The 20,738-nt window shown below is 39.5% G+C and overlaps 1 protein-coding gene across 3 annotated transcripts in view; it reads right to left on the bottom strand.

Moving 5' to 3' along the window:
* The window catches only part of SVEP1 (sushi, von Willebrand factor type A, EGF and pentraxin domain containing 1), a 126,228-nt gene that overhangs the window by 70,782 nt on the left and 34,708 nt on the right, over positions 1-20,738 (bottom strand). For all 3 annotated transcript variants that reach the window (XR_011147880.1, XM_069002437.1, XM_069002438.1), the window contains exons 4-6: positions 9,358-9,516; positions 8,934-9,113; positions 3,821-4,000 (exon numbers count right to left, since the gene is read on the bottom strand). Coding sequence is in view for 2 of the 3 variants with exons in the window: in XM_069002437.1 (XP_068858538.1) it covers positions 3,821-4,000; positions 8,934-9,113; positions 9,358-9,516 (519 nt within the window). In the remaining variant the exon portion in view is untranslated. The remainder of the gene's footprint in view (positions 1-3,820; positions 4,001-8,933; positions 9,114-9,357; positions 9,517-20,738) is intronic.

Raw genomic sequence — 20,738 nt, 5'->3', positions numbered from 1 at the left:
CTTGAAATAAAAAAGAGAGAAGAAGAAAGATACTCTGCCATGAACTCCTTATAGGTTAGTTATATGATGTGATTTTGCTTACTGCATTCCAAACCAAATGAAACTGGACTTGGTCTGCTCTGTGTTCAAAACAGCTGGAAAGACTCAGGGTGACCATAGGAAGCAGCTGAGCTCTGTAAAATCAGGAAGGGTTGATGGTTGCTTAAAGGTTTAAAATAGAAGTTTTGAACTATTTTGTTACTAGAGTTCACTGCAAATCCTGAAGACCATTTACATCAACGCAAAAACCACAATGTATTTAAACAGGTTCACAAAAGCTTTGTTTCATTCTTAAGTGGTTGTTTTTAGGAATGTTATTTTTACTTCAAGTATGAGGCATTAACAAAGAGAATAAAAAGGGGTGTCCCATGAATGTGGTTTTTACACTTCCAGTACTGTTTCTTACAACAGAAAATAGGCAAACACACATGAAAAATACTTCCTTATTCAGAGCCAATGAGAAGACTTTTAACTCTTTATAATTCATCAGTGAAGAAATCAGACAGGTCTTTACACCAAGAGCACACAAAAAGCAATCCAACCCAGCTACACAAAAGGGAAGCTCTACTGAGCTCTTAGCAATGGTTTAATGACAGAAAAGTGATTCACATTCAAAACACTTCACATTCCTTTCCTCTCCTCTCCTTTCGTAAAACATGCAGCAAGTAACAGAAAACTGGTTTTTATGCATGAAACTAATTTAAAGACTCTAAGCATTCTGTGTATTTCCTGAGATGTAAACCCTCAATACCTAAATGTTTTTAAAGTCCAAGCAATTAATAATTGCACTTCATTTCAACAGGATGCACAGGTCACAAACACTTCTAACACATTTGTTCCGTTCAGGCAGATACTGCTGGCTCTGTAAGGTGGAACAACTCCATCAGGAAATAAAACCCCAAACCCTAAGTTCTGGTTGCTCACCACATGAAGGTAATTAACAAATAGCAAAAAGATCACAATTTTTAAAAAATATTTGAAGAGACAAGCTAAAAGCATTAAAATGTATATTACTCTGGGAACAAGTAGAGAAACTGAAACATGTAAGCATGAAAAGCAGAGGAAATTGCAGCTCTTTGGGAAGCAAAAACAGCTGGGCCTCTTGCTTGAGACACATCCAGCTATACTAGAAAAATCCAAGTAGAGCACAATCCTGAAATGTCTGACAAAAACTCAGGATAAAATCTGGTATATCTAGCCCAAGGGAATTTCTTCTAAGTAGGACAGGTTTTTACCAGAAAAAGCAACTGTAACAGTGTTGTTTAGATTTTTTTATCAGTGCTCAATTCCAGAATTTGATAAAGCTGATCCAAAAGTCTGGAATTCATTAATGGTAGAGGGATATACATGACATTAGTCATATCAATAGGGAATTAATAGAGAAGAAGTATTTCTAAGGAGACACAAGAACCTGCTTTCACCTGCAACCACCTGTGATGAAACACAACACTGTATTATAATTCTTAACATCAAAAGGAACTTGACATATAAGAAGATTATAAACCAAATCATGCCTCTTTCCTTCAATCCCTCTGCCAAGACTGGTTCAGGGAAAAAAAACTGGCCAGCTGCAATCAGAAGCGAGAAAAAGTAATGCTTTCAACGCTAGATGGCATCAACACCCTGGATGTCATTTGTATCTTTACTTCACTAAATCTTGAACAAAGGAAGGAGAAAAGCATCTTGCAAAATTCATTAATTTTAAAGTGATTGATATTAAACTTTTGCCAATGGGTAGGAAACACAAGAACATTGCTGTGGAGGTTTTCTGGTTTTGCTTTTTTTCCCCTCAAACTGGAGAAATGACAAAGCTTCCCTTTTCAGCAGATATCTTGTTTGTCACTCACCTATAAAAAACATATGTACCCTACTCAAAAGTAGCTCATTGCTAACAATATCTTTAATGGAAAAGACAAAAATTTAAAACTTATGTAACATCCAAGCTTGCATTACCTTCCAGTCTCTTGGAAAGAGATGCACGACAACAGACCCCACAGAAGTGACTGTAAACAATTCAGGCAGTGTTGTGGTACAGTGACAGTAATGGTTACAGATGGCTGTGGTGCAGTCTCAGTGAGCTAACTTGCAAATATGGCAAACTTTGCACTGATGAGCAGTCAAACTGAAAAGCACTCAGAAAACCAGCTAGACGAATATCCTGAGGTCCAAGAAATCTGTTTCAAGGTAATAGACTGAAGACAACTCCAGTTTTCTAACAGAAGGATATGACATTAATAAATTATCAATTACAAAAGCCTAAATACATTTATTTATTCAGAAAATGGTAAATAGTAATTAGGAGCTATTTGGACTAAAAATAAAAAAGACTATACCTCCTTGACAATGATGATAATTGAGAAAATGGGTACAAAGAGTAGCTTCTGAGGAGGATACGGTATCAGTTTTCTTATATACATCCTTACATGAATAAAAACTCCACACATTTATATTGAACCAGAATTCCAGCAAGCTTGCTCTAAACACCCATCACAACAAGAAGCAGCAGAGATGCTTCCCAGCTAACACTCTTTCCTTTCTGACAATCAAAGGTAACTTTCTCACTAGATTTTTCAGACTCAGCAAAAATAAGATATTGCCATGGATAATCCAGGAATGGAGGCAATATTACACGGTGTGAAGAAATCTTCTGATAGAGAGTAGAGCTGGATTTTATTAATCAAAATGCTAAGCTAAGAAGGATGAATTCAACTGAGGAATATGGTTAATCTTCTAATTATAATATTCCAACCAGATTTCAGGGGCCCTTCCTTTTGAAGTTAATTGAAGTTTTTCCACTGATTTTAAGAGAAGAAAGATTAGGATCTCTTAGCAAATCGTCTTGTTAAATTAACTCTTGTGGATTATTTTCATCATTTTAGAGAATGTACTTACAGTTAGAAATTTATGCTTGTCTCACACAAAGATCACATTTTTAAGACTGCAATAAAACAGTAAAGAAATAGCCACAGGTTTAAATGAAGTCACCCTGCTGCCATTGTATTTACTGGATCCAGGTGACATATATTTCACTCTGACTTTAGTCAGCACTGGATCAGCTTCTGAATGGCTGGATTTTAGACTTCTGCTTATTTTTTTTTCCTTCAGTCTGTGCTTGAAAGCGTTTCAACTGTATTTCATCATCTTACTTTTCAAAGTTAATTCAAGACCTGTCACTAGTCCTAAATGGATAATTCTGAAATATATAGTCCTTTATTTCTGGAACAGCAGTACATGCCTAGCTATCCCTGCACAGATGGGGTGACCCCTGAATTCTGACTCAGAGGTGCTTAGTTCCTAACTTATGTAATCTCTTATTTCCTTGCTGTGAGTCCAGGAAAAGTGACAACTACTGCACCTTTACTCGGGTGGTTTACACAGGGCCTGGCTAACATAAGCTAGTCCTTGCCCGCAGATCAACTTTAGCTTTATGATGGTAACTCAAAGTACTGGTTGTTCATCTTCAATCCCTAGCATAGACCTACTGCTTCTATGTTTCTTGTAACACACTGTGTGACAGTGTCTGACACTAATGAGACACAACAACCTTTCAGTAATCAGCAGTCCATGTGGGATTTAAATGATAATCTGTCCACTTTCTCCATTTACAAATTCCTTTGCCCTTCCCCAGCTTCTAGGATCGGTATAAAACATCCATACAAAAATTCTCATTCGTATCTTAGCTTCACCAGTTATCAAAATATGGAGAATTTCTCATCTGTGACAGTATGTTGGAAAAGGCTGTACTCTGACATGAACAGACAGAGTTAGGTCAGATACCTACCCACACACTTTGGCTCCTTTGAATCCCACTGAGAGGTTCCCTGGCAGGTGAGTTTGCTGTTTCCTTCAACTTCATAGCCCTCATTGCAGGTCACAAAACATACTGTCTTATAGGAAATATCTGCTGTTGAACAATTAATGTGTCCGTGTTGAGGAGACTGAAGTCTGGGACACGTTCGAACTGCAAAGGGAAAAAAACACCAGTTCACTCTGAGCACTGAGTATCAGTGGAGTTACACTACTTTGCCTAGTTTTTCAGAGGTGAGAGAGATACCATCTTGTACATTAGTTACAGTAGCTTGTATGAATTTAGGGAATAGAGCTAGTACAGAGCAGATTTTTTCAAAGGCTTGATACCTTCCTCTTCCGGAAACAGTCTTACATGAAATGTATGAGGCTGGGCACACACTTCCAAGTTCACCTAAGTACTGACATAAGTCCAAGCTAACAAACTAATTGTGCATCTGGAACACAGTGTGGGCCCTGAGCTGGTAATGCCTTCAAAAGAGGACAACTGCAGGCATATGGAACCCTGTGGAAAATTGTGTGTCCTTGGGAGTTTCTAGTTTCTAACAACGTCTGAGAGTTCTTTGGGGGATTTCCAACTGGCAGGCAGGTATGGGCTGAGAACACACCAGGGAACAGGCTAAGAGCTTATGAACAGGTCAGATGACAGTGCCCTGGTACTCAGGAGTGTTCCCAGGCACTCTGGACTGCATTCACAGAATAGAGACACGGGTAAGCCTCAGCAAATAAGAAGATGCTCAGCATGCTGAAGGAGACAGAGAGAGGAGGAAGGAACTTATACGGCTTGTATACCAGGTCCATGAGAGATGAAAAGGAACAAATCAGGCTGTTGCTGAGACAAAAGAGACCCTTTCAGGTGTCAGGCATGGAGACGGTCCTGGCTGCTGCTCAGCACAGAGGCTTTTCTCCTGTAATGTCTTGCAAACACTGAAAGCAGTGTGATTCCAAGGAGAATGCAGTCCTGTGCAGGATGTGTATGCAGAAAGGGAAGCAGGGAAGTGAAGAGTGATCCTCAGATTGTCTTATGGTTTTACTACTGAATCCTGATGCTGCAATCTAGCACAAAATTACTCCGTAATTAAGATTGATCCCAAAAGAGATGAATGATCATAGTAACAAAAAAGTAGCACTGGTATGAACTGGATTCTTTGTTTCAATGTCACAAGCTCAAGATTTTATAGTAGGACCTCTTTCCTTTGTACGGCCTTTTCAGTGCAGATCCTTTTAAGCTAGGATCTCATGCTCCAGCATTTTTGCCCTTGATCCCCCCTCCAGACAAAACTCTGGACTACATACACACTGCCTGGCCTTTGGGTCCCTCAAAGAGCTAAGCTGTATACACCTACTGTCTGGACATGAGTATGTGATGATCACGATACACCAATAACCAGCTACTGACTTTCCAAAATGAGTGGAAAACTCTGATTTAAAACTGATCTCAGCTGAAGCTGGCAGATACTGTTCAGTATGTTCAAAAGAGGGATAAAAAAACATGAGGGCAAATGGTGTGATTGCTCGAAAATATAATCAAGCAGACCGCATTTCCCTAAACCCACAGAATGGCTAAGGTTTGAAGGGGCCACTGGAGCATATCTAGTCCAACATCTCTGCTTTACATTGGTCATCCTAGAGCATATTGTACAGGGTTGTGTCCAGACAGTTCTGAGTCTTGCAAGTGAGGGAGACTCCACAACCTCTCTGGGCAGCCTGCTCCAGGACTCAAGTCACTCTCGCTGTGAAGAAGTTCTTTCTCATACTCAGGTGGAACTTGCTGTGCATCAGCTTCTGCTCACTGACTCTTGTTCTATTGCTTGGCACCACCAAGAAGAGCCTGGCTCCCTCCTCTTCAGATACTTATATACAATGGTAAGATCCCCTCAGTCTTCTCCAGGCTAAACAGGTCCAGCTCTCCCAGCCTCTCAACCCTTCCTCACAACATGAAATCCTTCCTCATTTGATTGTTTTCCACAGCTTCTGTTTACCTTGCTGGCAGGAGGGCAACCTCTGGTGATGGGTGGCTTCAGAGAGCTGGACAACTTCTCTGCTGTGTTTTGGGAAGCTGATTTTACCAATTAACCTAATCTTGCTGGTGCCAGGTAGAAGGCAAAATGTGATCTCCTCTAGAAACACGCTCAAAGGGAAACCAACTTGGCAGCCTCTCCTTTCTCCAGTAATTGTTTACTCTGCATACAAGTGGACACCACTAGGCACCTCAAACTAATTAATGGGCATGTAGTCTGAGTGCTCCTTCAAATGAAAGCCAGCTCCATAAATGTCAGTAACTACAAAGCCTCTGAAAGCTACAAACAACACATATTAAATAATGTCTTCTTTTTTTTTAAACAGCTATGGTGGCACCTAGGGAAAAAAAGTTTGTAGCAAAACCTATGTATATGGGATGAGAAAGAAGCAAAATAAGCCATGCAGATGTACCTAATATATCCTTATATTACCACTGTCTCCCTTTTACTCTCTGAAAGTATTACCACTCATGTTCTTGCATATACACAGGCATTCTTTAAGAAGCGTATTTAAAAATGATCTTGAAAGGCCCATTTTGTGAGAGGCGCTCTGAGCTGCACAGCAGCTTTGTAATATGCTGTATCTTAACTCTAGTAGGGGGAGTAATAAAAACATATTTACAGCTGAATCTCACATCTTTCATACACAAGAAAGTAGGCTTGCTCTCTTAAGACATCTACAGAAATAGAAATACCCAATGTGCAATAAGAAGAAGCAAATTCTACCAAACTCTATTGCTCAGGAAGCCTAAATGAATTAAGAGTACTGAGGAGACTCTTGGCAATGTTAATGCGCCTACAGAGAAGGCAGTCCCTTCACTACCTGCTGTCTAGACATTTCTTCTGGAAGGACTACACAGCTGCAGTGCTCTTGCCTCCTCAAGTGTTTCAGTGTTCACACTTACTCAGTGTCTCAGCATGGCTCTGGCAGAAACCTGTAACTGAGCCCACGTTACCTCAGTCATGGTTCCAAGCATTAAACACCAACCCATCCTCTTATCAGTTACATATTTTCCATGACCAAGAAACATTTCCATAAAGCCAGTGAAAACAGTAACAATAGAGTATATACTGCTTGCTCTGGGGTTTTTCCTAATAAATTTTTCTTGATTAAATATATGGTTTGCAGTTGTTTTTTTCCTGGGTTGCTGTTAATTGCATGACATATGACTGCATTAATCACTTTCTAATTGCACAGCAGATTTTAGCTAGAAAAAGAACTGAGGAGTATTTAATGTCAAAATCCAAAGCAGTGCAAAGGGATTTTCCTTCACTCTCCCTTCCTAATTTATGTGATAAAATACTCCTGGGATTAACAAGATGGCTATAAACCATGCCTTTGATCTTTCTTCCTTTCATAGCCTGAGTGAATCAAGACTAGCAGATCCAGCACATGTAACAGTGGGATTTTAATTTTTTTTTTTTTTAAACTGGAAGTCTTCAGTATGATGGATAATGGCACAAAAAAAGCAAAAATATATTCTTCCAATGCTTCAAAGGATGTTAGCTCAATATCAAGATAGTATTTCAGTGCTTTCCCCCCACCTTCCAAATTCCCCGTTAAAGAAAATCACACCCCAACACCAAATAGGTGAATTCCTTTAAATGTTCCAGCAAGATTTTCAAGTACTAGAATCTTCCACTTCTCCATGAAAGAGAAGATGAAGGATCACTGCTTTGTGGCTGACTGCAGCTTTTCCCAGATTTTTTGCACAAGGGGCTCTTGTGTGACAGAAGCTTTGACAGTGGGTGCTCTTTCCCAATATCCCAGTCTTCCTGAACCAGCGTGCATCTACAGTCTATGTTTTGACTGCTGGAAAGCCCACAGCTCCAAGTTCTGCTACTCAAGATACCCTCATGTTACTGGCCAGCAATTTATTTTCCATTGAAAGCTTCTCCTTCCTGCCTCTTGTCACTGGAAGCTAAAAAGGAAACCTAAGATTTCCAGAACTATTTGAAGAAATGTCCTGCAAATCTAGGCAGAAGTAAACTGCTATAGGAAGAATGTCCTGAGAGACCAATCTCTAGCTCAGATTCCTCCTTTCAGAACCATAAGTTGCTGTTTCTTTCAGGGCTGCAGTGTTTGCTGTACTGTCATGAAGTGCTAATGCCTCCAAAGATCAATCCTGCCTTCCCTGAACACAAGGCCAGGGCAAGAGTTACAGAATGAGCTGATGGCTTTTAATTTACTAGCTTCCAGGGCAGCACATTAATGCCAGGGGCATTCAAATCAAGTTAAACATGCTGAACTGCATCTTGTGGCTGTTGAGGAGATAAGGGCTTCTACCTGGTTTATTCTTTTTCAATCTCTCCTTAGAAGACATACCAGATATACAGACATGGAATTGCAGTTTTCATTCTAAACCATCAAAAACCCAGCCCCAGGCAGAGACAAATAATAGCAAAACAAATCTTTGTTCCTATCAGAAAATCTAGAAATAACATTTTTCAGGATGCTCTTTCTTGTATCTCCTCCCTTTCACACCTATTTTTTTCTGGCTGGCATTCTTCTATAGTGAACTTCTAGCATATTGTCATTGAAATTCCACTCAAAATTCTTCTGAAGACCCTGCTCAGGTCTCAAGCTTTCCTATTTTTGGTAAGAAGAAATTGTAAGAAAGCAAAATGGAATTCTTCCATGGCTAATGTCTCCCAGCACCAACGCCCCTCTAAGCTGAGAGTCTGGTGGATGTTCTAAAACTGCCATATAACAAGGTCTTGTTACATATTTAAGTACTTGGTAGGTTCACTGGATTTACACAATGTAGATACTAAATTCACAGAAATTAGGTAGAGGGAGGTGAAGAGAGATTTAAGGAAGGTGACTGTATATTCGCTTGCAAAAGAATGTCTGCTTAGTAAATCTTGCTCTGCTTTTTCCATTGTAGAAGTCCTCCTTCCATTTTAGAAAGGAGGGAAACAGAGTGATTGGGGTGGCAGCCAGCCTTTGGAACTTTCTTTCACACAAGGACTAACAGGATCAGATCTGCACACCCAACACTGTAGTGAGTAGAGAACACCACTGTATTGAACGAACAACAGAAAAAATACTTTTCAAACACATACCTCTGCAAGTAGCCTCTGATCCAGACCACTGCCCATTTGGTTGACAAAGCCGGATGCTGCTTCCCACAAGATCAAATCCTGCTTTGCATCGGATTCCACAGGCAGCATTAAAGTAATTGTTGCAGACATTCTGGACAAAGTGACCATTTTCAGGGGGCTTCAGTTCAGGGCAGTGAACAACTAAATAATCAAACAGCCACAACAAAGTGGTTACTAGCTGGAGGGCAATAGGACACTGAAAGAAAACAAACCTTTTAAATTTCTAACTCAGCTTGCACCTTGGCTTTTTTTCTGGTTTGGAACAACAGAGAAAATCTTGCATGCAATTTGACATGACCCTCACAGCACAAAGCCACATAAAAAATTGTCCCAGCACTGTGTTGTGTATTCCAGGTGTATTCTGTTCCTGGATGGAAACACTTACCTTCACAGGTTTGTCCTACAGCACGATACCCCTCCTGGCATGTACAGTCCTCAAGGGAGGTACTTCCTGGTGGAGAAGTATGATTCTCATCAGGACATGAGATGCAAGTGCTGATTCCGCCTGGTGAACCTTCAGGCTTGTATGTTCCTGGTGGACAAGCTTTCAGCAAAAGAAAACAGAAATGAGTTCAGGACATTCACCTTTCACCTAGCAGATTTGTTCAGGTATGTTGCTTTACTCTTTTTACATTATTCATCTATATATTCAGTGTCACGTAGGGCAGGAGCGTTCTCCATTTAAAGTACTGCAGAGCTGTTAAGAGGTTTGAAGTAATGCCTACCAGACTCAGTGGAGTTATCTACAGTGACTGTCTGGGGACTGACATTAAATCCATGATTAATCATCTTGAAAAGAAACCCAGTCCCAGAAGACACACCAGATATTCACTGACAAAACCTGTGCAGACCTTATGAAGACATTCTTGATCCAGAAGTGTAAAAAATTAGTTCAGACTTAACTACATTCAAAATTACACAGATGTTTAACGCATACAGATTCATCATAAAAACCTAATACAAGCCAGCAAAACCCCCATATGATATATATGGTCTATCTACTAGATGTGCTAAAATGTGCGAGGCACCAAAATGAAGGGATTAATTAAAGCATCTACTTCTTGAAGCTTTTGCACTCATTTATATTGCATTTCATATTTTTAATTCTGTGCACCTACACACACAAGCTTTAAAAACATACAGGTGATGTTTCCTAAGGCAGGGAAAATGCACAGGGAAAAGGCACCTCTCACTAGACAACTTCAGATTGGCTTGAAAACTCTGAGTCTTATTGCTCGTTGCCTTGAATTCTATTCTTCAGGAAATCTCCGTAATTATTTGTGTTTCTTTCACAAGATATATGAATTAGGGGAGGGACTAATCAACAGATGCTGCTAAACTGAAGTTTTGATTGACAAGATTACCACTTGAAACAGAACTCAAAGACACTTGTTCTGAAAAATGTAACTCCTAATGAAAATTCAGAAAATATTCTGAGAAGGTTATGCAATATTAACACTGAAACCCAACCAAAAAAGCTCTCTCTCCATTAACTTCACTGTCAACCAAATGGCCACATTTTCTCCTGCAGGCTGCAGCTCAGGCTCTCATATGCTCCCCTCAGTACAGTCAATTTGCAGCATTTGATGTAGCTTTGCAAGAAGCTGTACAGCCATAAACACGCTCAAGTGATTTCCTCCTTACACAGTTAGGTGTGCCCTGCTTCTGGAGCTGGTCTCTCCTGTGGAGCTGTATCTCCTGGAGTTCTGACATTCTGGCAGTATCAGTCTCTTCTTTGGTAGATGTTAGACCAGCTCTGTCTATTCTGCCCATTAGATGCTAAGACACTCTGTCTATCGTCTTACTAATGAAAACTTACTGCTTTCTAGGCAACTGGAGAAAAAATACCAGAATACAAAGACAAAAGAAAATCCACTCTCTTTTTTCCTCACCTGTCATGATAGAATTGACTTTCATAAGCCAAGTTTTATGGAATATACCTCAAAAAAAATCAGCCAATATGAACAGGTGGTACTTTCCAGAAGGAGGATGGTTTTTTTGGATAGCTTCCAGAGAAAATACTTTTGTTTGCTTTTCAGAAAACTGTGTGCGGTGTTTTTTTTGAAGAAAGCAACCTACCTGCTTCCAGGAAAGAGGCAATTTTGGGTGCAAATTTGGATTCAAAAAATTTTTATTTTAAACACACTTTTAAAGAGACAATGAGCCTTTGCAGTAAGGGATAAAAGTACAAATTAAATAATTTCAGGAAGGAAATAGGGCAGAAAAATCCAATCAGATTTAGAGCTGAGAATTTTTAATTTTTGTTTTGGGATTTTCAGAAAAGTATTTTGAAAAAAATGTCTCTTTTCTATAATGCACCTGTTCTTCCCATCCAAGACAGTCCTCTTGGACTTCTACTGTTTCTTTCCTTTCTTTGTGCAGAAACTCCCATCCTGACATCATATGACTCTGAAATATTGTCTCCTGCTTTAGATGATCAGAGTATCAGAGGTATTACTCTGAAATCTCTGAAATACTTCCATATGGCACTCTGTGGAAGTCTCTGTGCATTTTTTTTAAAACTGTATCCAGCACAAAGTGATGAAGTGCATCCAAGAGGATACAGGAAAGAGTGAAAATGAAGCATCACAGGGGACCTGCTCTATGACAGTGCAGCCCTCCATATGTCAGTTGAAGTAAATTAGTCTCTGTCTTTTCCATGGCATATAAAATGACGTTGGTGTTTCATTCCAAAAAATCCTCCACCATAAACTAACAAACCCCAAACCAAATTTCTCTCCTCCTTTCAACCTCACCTTAGATAAAAAAACCAGCAGAAATTTTCTGTTTTGAGAAATATGGGATAAAAATAATCACCCATTCTATGATGTGAGCATTTTAAACAATAAACCCAGCAATTTGCTTAAAGCTTTGAAGTCTGGCTTTGAAGAAAATGATTAATTCTGAAATCACACTTACAATTTGCTCTTTCCAGTCAAGCAGCAGGAGGTAAATAACACTGTTAAAATGGTTATTAATGTCTCTACTGAGAAAAACATGTTTTCCCAAATGTCCTCATTCTTTTTGTATGCTTCAAAAGCTTATCACTGCCTTTACATGAAGTTGAGCTATATTCTAACCTGGCTTTTCTATGTGGAATTTTTTCAAGTCTGAATCCCTGCTCATTGATCCCACATATACCCTAGGCATATTCAAACTACAAAACTCCACACAAGTTACAATCAGAATCTTTGCCAGAAAGCACTGGCTTACAGAGATATTTTGAGTGTGTGAGATCACACAGTCTATCCTGAGATGTGGAAGAGATGGTTTAAGAATAGTGCACTTCCATCACAGTCACAGAGGTTAGCGTGGCCTCAGCTCATATTAAAACCATTCAAAATCAGCTGTGGATGAGCAGAGCCCTGGCCATCTGCTCTAGACTGTCCACATTCGACATAGCCAGACTGCAGGCCCATCCCAGCCAGCACTACATCATGGCACAACTCTACACCCAGTGATGGATTCAAAGGTAAGCCAGACCTTAAGGGGAAAGTACATCTGAGGAGCACACGTGGCTCAATCCATGACTGATCATACAGTCAGGAATTTTTTCCATGGATAAAGCAGTGCCAAATTTCATTCTTGTCACCAGCATGCAGTTAGCAACTCTATGCCAGCAAAGAAATGACTACAGAGAGAGATCATGTTCTTTGGTGCTAATCCGTAAAAACAATTACAATTTTTTTTAACGTTTGCTTCCCCTTTCCAGCAATGTCACGGTATAAAAAGCCTCAGAACAGTGTGTGAATAAACCCCAGTGTAAATAAGCACCAATCCAGCACTTTCAAGAATGACAAGAAGAGGCAAGAATTGAAAAATGGGAAAACAATTTTAACGGTATCAGCCTTTAAACAGAGAGGACACTCATGTCCACATTGCATACATGATTTCCTCAAAAAAAAATGAGATTTCTATATGTGAACCATGTTGTTCTCTGCCCAGTAGTGAGGGGGGGAGCAAGGAAATGTTTTTTGTTTGATGTAATGCTCCTCTTGAGACCAGAATAGTGAACACTGAGTTACACCAGAGGATTACCTCTTTGTTAGAGGATATCTGGAAGCAGGGATTAATGTGCTAACTCAAACAAGCACAAGGCCCAAATTCCCCAAGCACACAAAGATGGCTCACATAGAAGTTGTCATCAACAACCTGCTTTCATAAAATGGTAGATATTCATCAAGAACTCACATGCAGATTCTATTGTCTGTAGTGATGACAGTGCAATAACTTTCTGACCAGAAATGATAATGAATGTTTACTTCAGCACGCCTCCTGCATTTTCCTCCTCAGATATGTTCTCCTAGAGTATATAAATAACCAAAAAATTGTAAGGAAATCCAGCATGTCTCTTCTGGTTTTGAACATTACTGGACTGGATGACATCTTGGGTCACCAGTGGAATGCACTTTCTTACTTACGCTTAAGTTGCACACAGAAAAGAAATCACTAGAAAAGAAATATGACAGGGGTTTGCTAGAAACGAAGACCCACAGGACAGACAGAAAAACATTTTGGAGAACAAACCATATTGACAGCATAACTATGTGTCAAGATGTTGTTTGAATCTAAACAATAGAATGTTAGAAAAGGCCACTAAAAATTAATGAACAGACTTTCAAATTTAGTAGGAACTCTGTTCTGCCTTCCTACAGTAATGAAATAACTGACATTTTAATCTTCACACAAGAAAAATTTGATGTTGTAAAAGTGGCAACATAAACAAAGGCTTATTTCAAAGACTCACCAAACAATTACTACATATTATCCAGTTTGGCTTTTTTAACACTGCAAATACAAAAGCCAGCAGCAAAGCTAAGCCAGCCAGCATTGAACCCTCACAATGGCATAAAGACTCCAGTCTGGACTTAAACAGGTGGATATCATGTGGCAAAGGATTCTTCTACTCGGTGACACAGGATCACATTTTTTCCTCTAAATGTACAAGTAAAAATTTTAAGGATAAACATTTCTGCCTTAAAAATGTAAAACTTTCAAAATCCTGGGAGAGCAGGCAAACTCAATTTCCTCCCCAACTACACTAGCGCTCTAAGTCACTGAAATGGAATTATTCTTCAATTATCCCAGTGTTAAGAGAGAGGAGACTCAAACTCCATGTATTTCAAAGATTAATTTGAGGGATTTTGTATTTTCTTCAATGCATAATTTCTCTCACTAACTACCTTTACTAAGTAATCCCTGGTATGAGCATTTTTTCCACACTTTATGCTAATGAAGCATCCGATTAAGGGTTTATCTTTTGCAGGATATGGCAGGAATCAGCTAGGCAATATCCTGCTCTCTCCTGCATCAACCTGAGCTCTATTCATACACAGCTACTCTAATGACTGTAGTCTGCAATTCTCATTTTTTCCCCAGAAGTGTAAAGCCTAAATGAAATGACACCTTTATGCAAATCTCAAATAGTCTTTATAACTCAGTCTCCAAACATCTTCAATGAGGAAAGAAAGCCTAGTTTTTCATTTAATCAAGTTGTGTTTATGATATTGTAATTATTTTTATGACACTGATTGCATGGATAGGTACTCAACGCAGATGTTGCAGAATCAGAGTACACCATGAATACCTGTGAAAAAAGTGCTCTGGCAGCTGTCTTTGCCATTAGTCATGTTTTAAATTTGCTACCACGAATAGACCTGACAATAAAACTTAGTTATTTTACGAAATGGGAATTAAAACCTTAATAATGAAGGATATACAGAGAAGTTACAGTACAGTATCATGTGTTACATCTTTCTATGTTCATATCTGCATCTCTCAACCTGACAGGGTACTACACAATCAAATTTGTCTAAGGGCCAAGCACATCCTCTCTTAGAAGTAGCAGGAGGAACAAGAGGCTATTATGAATTTCCTTTATCAATAGCCTGCCAAATAAAATACACTTTACAAGTAGAAGCCACTGTGTCACAGAGGAAACGGAGATCCCCATTCCACACCAAGCAGTCAAAGACTTCCTGACACTTTCCTACTTACTGCTGCAGCAGAAGATGAATTTGGGATGTCCTGCAGTACTAGCATACAGTGTTGCTCAAACCTCCCTCCTGCCTCCAAAGCCTTTCTGCGGCTGCTGCCGCACTCTTAATGTGTGAGTGACCTCTGCAATAGAAGAATGTGAATAACCTGGGATGCCACAGCTTCATGGAACTCCCCAGTCCTCTGCAATCTCCATGCATTTCACAGTGCATTTCACATTTCATCTCTTGGCTTTTGCTGTGACCATTTTATGGGCCATTCTCAGCTTGGGCCAGTAGGATTACAGACCACCACAACCTCTAAAATATACTTCACTGGACCTGCACACAAAGATCTTTAAGCTTGTTTCTCAAAGACTTTCCACACAACAGGCTCTCTGTTGTAGAGATTACGTCCAGAAATTACAGCTTTTGTTGTCACATTTAATTATCTTGGAAGATGGTTTTTCTTAAGATCCTCTATATGATAGATTTGTCAGGTTGGCCACATTGTGATTATGAAATGCCTTTAGAAAGATAAAGAAAAGCAAATCTAAACTTCTAGCAGATACACTAATCTACCTTTCTGCAGTTTGCAACATGTATGATGCTACAAAAGAAAAAAAAAAAAAGAAAACGAGGCAGGAGTATGCTAGGGTTAAAAAAATAGGCAAGAAAGTGGCTTTAGTTAAACATTTGACATGCATGACTTGTACAAAGACTGCAAAGGAAAACCCTGAGCTTGCCTTTACATATAGGAATCAGGGAAAGATTTCTAAGTCATAGCATGTTCTCCAGCTCTTTAACATCTCCTATGATCCCCAGCATGTGCTCTGCATTAACTTCACACAGCATTGAGCCTGCTCATCCATCTGCTCTTTGTCAGTATTTTTTAAGCATCCTTCTCAAAGCAACACGATTAGCAATTTAACAAGCTAGATGTCTGTTCCTGTTTGATGTATTTTTCTCCATCTCCTTAGTAGTTCTACAAATTTCCTCTAAAGCAAGGGCAGCAGGCTGAAGCAATTCAGAAGTTTAGCTGTGTCTCTACATGATACATAGAGGATGGTTCATTCAGACCTTACAGTTGAGGTTACAGATAGTGAAATTGCAATATTCCACTCCCAAGTAGGCTGCAGCATTTGCCATGACACTTAGAGATATTTAGCTCTAGATTTTTAAGAACTTCAAACAGTCATAACAAACTTTCAGAAGAAAAACCTTTTCTTGATGAAAATGAGAATCTTGGATCCCCTCCCATGAGGCAGAAGATGTTGCCTAGAAGGAGATCCAGTCCTTGGGTGAGCATCCCATCCTAGTACTGCAAGCATCCGCGGTGTGGAGAACAATCTGCCTGCTTGAAGAATATAAGCCCAAGAGACACCACAGCTTTTAAAAGTTAGGATGCCAACAAGAAACTTCTCCACAGGGAGGGCTGCCTGTTCTGAGCATCTCTGGGTAGCTTGGGGCCAGCACATTTACACAGGATTACTGCAAAGCAATGACTCTGAATGCAAAATACCCTCCTTGGTCATAGCAGCAGTATTGAGAATATATAGAAAATCCATTTATGCCCACTTTTAAAACTTTTGTTAAAAAGCAGGCCAAGTATTATATGTTTAAAGCTTGGTGAGTGCCTTAAACAGATTCATACCTGAACCACACTTGCACTGCAGGGACACAGAGCTGTGAGATGTATTATAAATGCTTTACAATCATAAAAATAAAGGCTACTGATAAAGATTACTACATATACTTTTACAGAAGGTAACTTTTCTTTTTGTTTCAAAGCATGCGGCTTACTTAAGAATAAAAATCCAGATTCTGTGCACTGTATTGTAACTTTAGAGGAAGCCTACCCATGCTTCATTCAAACAACAAATTCACAAGATAGATCCTGACAACCTATAGTCCTATATACAGAAAAGTGCAGTACCTATATACAGAAAAGGCACTCATGTATTGAAATGAAGCTCTTTGGGTTTAAGTCTTGGTGCATTGTAGACAGTTACAGGTTTGCTGTTTGCATGGACATAAAATCCAGCCATGGTCATACATTTGGAGGAGATACCCAAACATACATATGCCTATCAGCTACAGATATCAGTTCACACCAGCACTAGTGATTTTTAGGCCTTGAATACTGATGTACATCCTCATGTCCCCACGTATTTCTAGAAGCTATAGTGCTAAAATTAATTCCAAAACTACAAAAGGGCTTTTTCTGGGAAGTTAACTCAGTTAATATTGTTAAGTTTGCTATGCAAATAAGACTTATTTATGAATTTATTTGCAGGCAAGTGAAGGTTTTATGTCTAAAACTTCATGCACAGTGAGACCCTTATACAAAAGGGGAAATCCAATAAATTCTGAAAATGCTTTGCTCAGAGCAGCACTGCTATACAATAGGCTTCTTTGGACATAGTCTTTATCATAATCACAGACACACATTCCTCAGCAAACCTTGATCATTGCTGATGTGATAGCATATGCTACTCTAAATAGTACTGTTCTAAGTGCCCTGGATGGCTTCCTGCTATTTAAATACATAAACACTGGAAAAGAGCATTGCCATCCTGTCCTAGATGCACTTGTTTGCCATTTTGCCATTATTGCTGTGAAGTTACACAATCGTTTTTAGAAAAGCAAATTTAACCCCCCCCCAAAAAACAGACAGAGTGATGTAAAAAAAATTTCATTAAAGATAATCTACATGTTTTGTTTGTGCTATACATAGTTGAGCAAATACCTGTTTGAGAGATCTAGTATCTGTCTTGTCTGAAGGCACTGGAAGCCGTCTTGTCTGAAGGCACTGGAAGCCCAGGGCTCCCTAGGCCTGGTCTAACCGTTTTACGATGCATCAAACAACTCTTCTTGTCCTTTTACCCTTTCAGAAAGGGTTCTGGGTCAAGAAGGAAAAGGGAAGGACAAGAAAAGGATGTATTTGCACAATCTACCACCTACTTCCCTAACAAGAAGGACTAATAATCAGCAACTGGTGCCTAAAGGGCTAAAATTATCCCTAGGCCAGATCCCAAGTGATGGCTGTTAGATACGGAAGAGTGGAAAAGCTCCACTGGGCTGCAGTCTATGCCACTCAGCTAACTGCTCTGTGAGCTAGAGGCACACACTGGGAAACAAGAAATAGAATTCCTTTATCCACAGCTTGAAAGATGGACTACTTGGCAAGAGAGAAGTCTGAGCTGGGATGAAAAAACTCATTCTTTAACAACTCCTAATGTGCTACACCCAGAGGAATCTGGACAGAAGTGAGAATCTCCACTGCCTGCGACCCCTTGGACATGCTGCAATTACCACAATCCAGCCAGCACTTGCTCAGCACAGCTACACTCTCTTCCAGAAGCAGGGAGCAAGAGTCTCATGTTACAGCTAACTCAACACATCACCTTCTCCTGGGATTGCTCAGTATAACAAAATAAGGGAGAGGGTTTAGAAGCTGACAAAGCACGTACCCCAAGCTTCACAGCACTGATAGGTTACTGCAGTGAAGAATGTGCTTGGTGGTTCAAAACCCTTTTCCACTATGTTCAGCAACTCAGCAACTTGAACAGTTTTGTGTTCAGTGATTCTTGGGACTTAATAGTCTAATGAGAAATACTCCTTTTCTGCTGTTGCCTCCAACACCCACTCCCAACAGCTTCTGTGCATATGACCCTGGAGTTAAAAAAAAACAAACCAAAAAGCCAGATACCTATTTCTGCCTCCTTTCTCTCCAGATCAGAGTAGCTCCAGTGCTCAAATACAGTTGGGGAATGCAGCAAGTAAAAGTTATTATAAACAGGAAAGAGAAGCTATGTCTGCCAGAACCTCAATAAACCGTCACTACTGCATTAGGTGCCAAACTTGGCCTCTTTTCCACATCCCTTATTTTCATCATTAAGTATACTTTTCAACAACAGTGATTATACTCCTATTAAGTAACATTTCTGAGCACTGAAGATACAGCACATGACTGTGCAAATGGAGAACATATGTCACTATTTCCATGTTTATTTACTTAGCAGCCCAGGGTAGGAAACAGAGTTTTTAGTTAACTTAAGACAGCTGAAGCACATGCAATAGCTCAGGCCAGTAATCAGGCAATAAAAAGTGGTGGTTTTGCCAATTATTTTTTTACATATTGTGAAACTACCCCAACTATCCCTGCACAGAGTTCAGTAAACTGTTGTAATCTTGATGTTATAGTTTCTGCTTAATTCCTGGAATCACTACTGATACTCATGATTTACTGTGAAAAATGCCATAAATCCCATTCTCCATTCCTCAAGCAAAACTCTTATGGAAACTGACAGGATTCCCTGAATTCTTTTAATATTATCCAAATACGTATATCAAAATAAAGTCTTGTTTATGGAAAGCAAGAGCACTGAGATAACAACTAAATCACTATGCTCACTGTTAACTGCTGCTTGCTCAAGAAGCACTTGGAAAAGTGACTGCTTCTCACTTCATTTTCCCCAATTGTCCCCTGCCTCTCACTCCTTTGCGAGGTACAAAATGTGTTCTTAAGAACATATGACTCTTGCTAAAGCAATGTCTACTGCAGGAAGAGGGTCACTTCAGATCTGAAGGAAGGATTTTTAAATAGTCCTGTGGCTGCCAACAAAATGAACATTTCTCCTACAAAGGCTAAAAAAAGATGAAAAATAAAAAAGATTATCTTGCAGTATCTTAACTAAATACACAGCCTCAGACCTCAGTCTAGTGAAGCTTCATTCTGTGAAGAACTGCCATTTAAAACATTTCTGAACCATACTATTCATCCCCCACTAGACAGCCACTCTGCAAAGACCTAATTTTCTGCAATGCTGGAATTCTCCCATAGAGAAGGAATCCCAGGGTAGCAAGTTGTGTTTCTAAGGCCCCTCCTTGCAATTTTGTCAATCAGTATTGACAAAAAGTGCTAAAGTAGCACCTGTAAGTAGGGAAACACCAGCATGATGTTGTCTCAAGAACTGTCAGGTTCTCAACCTCTCTGCACATCTAAGTGAAACTGAGCTCTCTGTCCCACTTCTCCAAATGTAATTTTTCCACCTTGAAAAGGCAGAATGACTTGTTCTCTTTCTAAAGGGCAGCAGGACTCTTGGCATGTTTTGTGAGAAAAAAGGTCTGCTACACTTCTGGTCCTACCTTCTCTTTTAAATACATGCTCTTTTTCTAAGCTCTTTTGCCATAAACAAGACCATACACATTGGCAGAGATGGAGAATAAGAAGGAGGGAACACTGCTAACTGCAATCTGAAGCAAAAAGGAAAAAAAAGGTAAACAGCAATAATGACTAAATCACTGCTCAATGGACCCAAGACTTAAAATTATCAAACCACAGAGTTTTAGCTAGAAAATCTATTTCTAAACAGCACTTGATTCCAAATAGTTAGCTTCACAACATAATTAATGCTGCCTAAAAACATCTCAGTTCTTCCTCAGACGGAACCAAATTCTTGGCTAGTTTCTGGTACTTTTGCAGACTGTGAACCAGTGAGGGGTTCAAGTGACAGATTATAAACTACCTCTCTGATGTAGGAATGCATGAGGCATTGCACTTTCTATTTCAATGTAGAAGGCCTCCCAAAAATTACCTTAAAATAATGAGAAAAAATCAATCTCTAACATCACTGGGAGTGAAATTTAAGATGTTACAGACAGCTTTGTGAAACATCACATTCATAGACCTTGAACTCACTACCTTTAATACTTGCCTGTGCTACAGCCTTGAGGGTAAAAACAGACAAGTAACAGCTGTAATCCATCACCTCCATCGGGAGGGATA

Source organism: Aphelocoma coerulescens (assembly GCF_041296385.1).
Source record: "Aphelocoma coerulescens isolate FSJ_1873_10779 chromosome Z unlocalized genomic scaffold, UR_Acoe_1.0 ChrZ, whole genome shotgun sequence".
Lineage (NCBI taxonomy): Eukaryota > Metazoa > Chordata > Aves > Passeriformes > Corvidae > Aphelocoma > Aphelocoma coerulescens.
The sequence above is the reverse complement of the archived record's forward strand: the minus strand, read 5'-3'. Positions and strand labels throughout refer to the sequence as shown.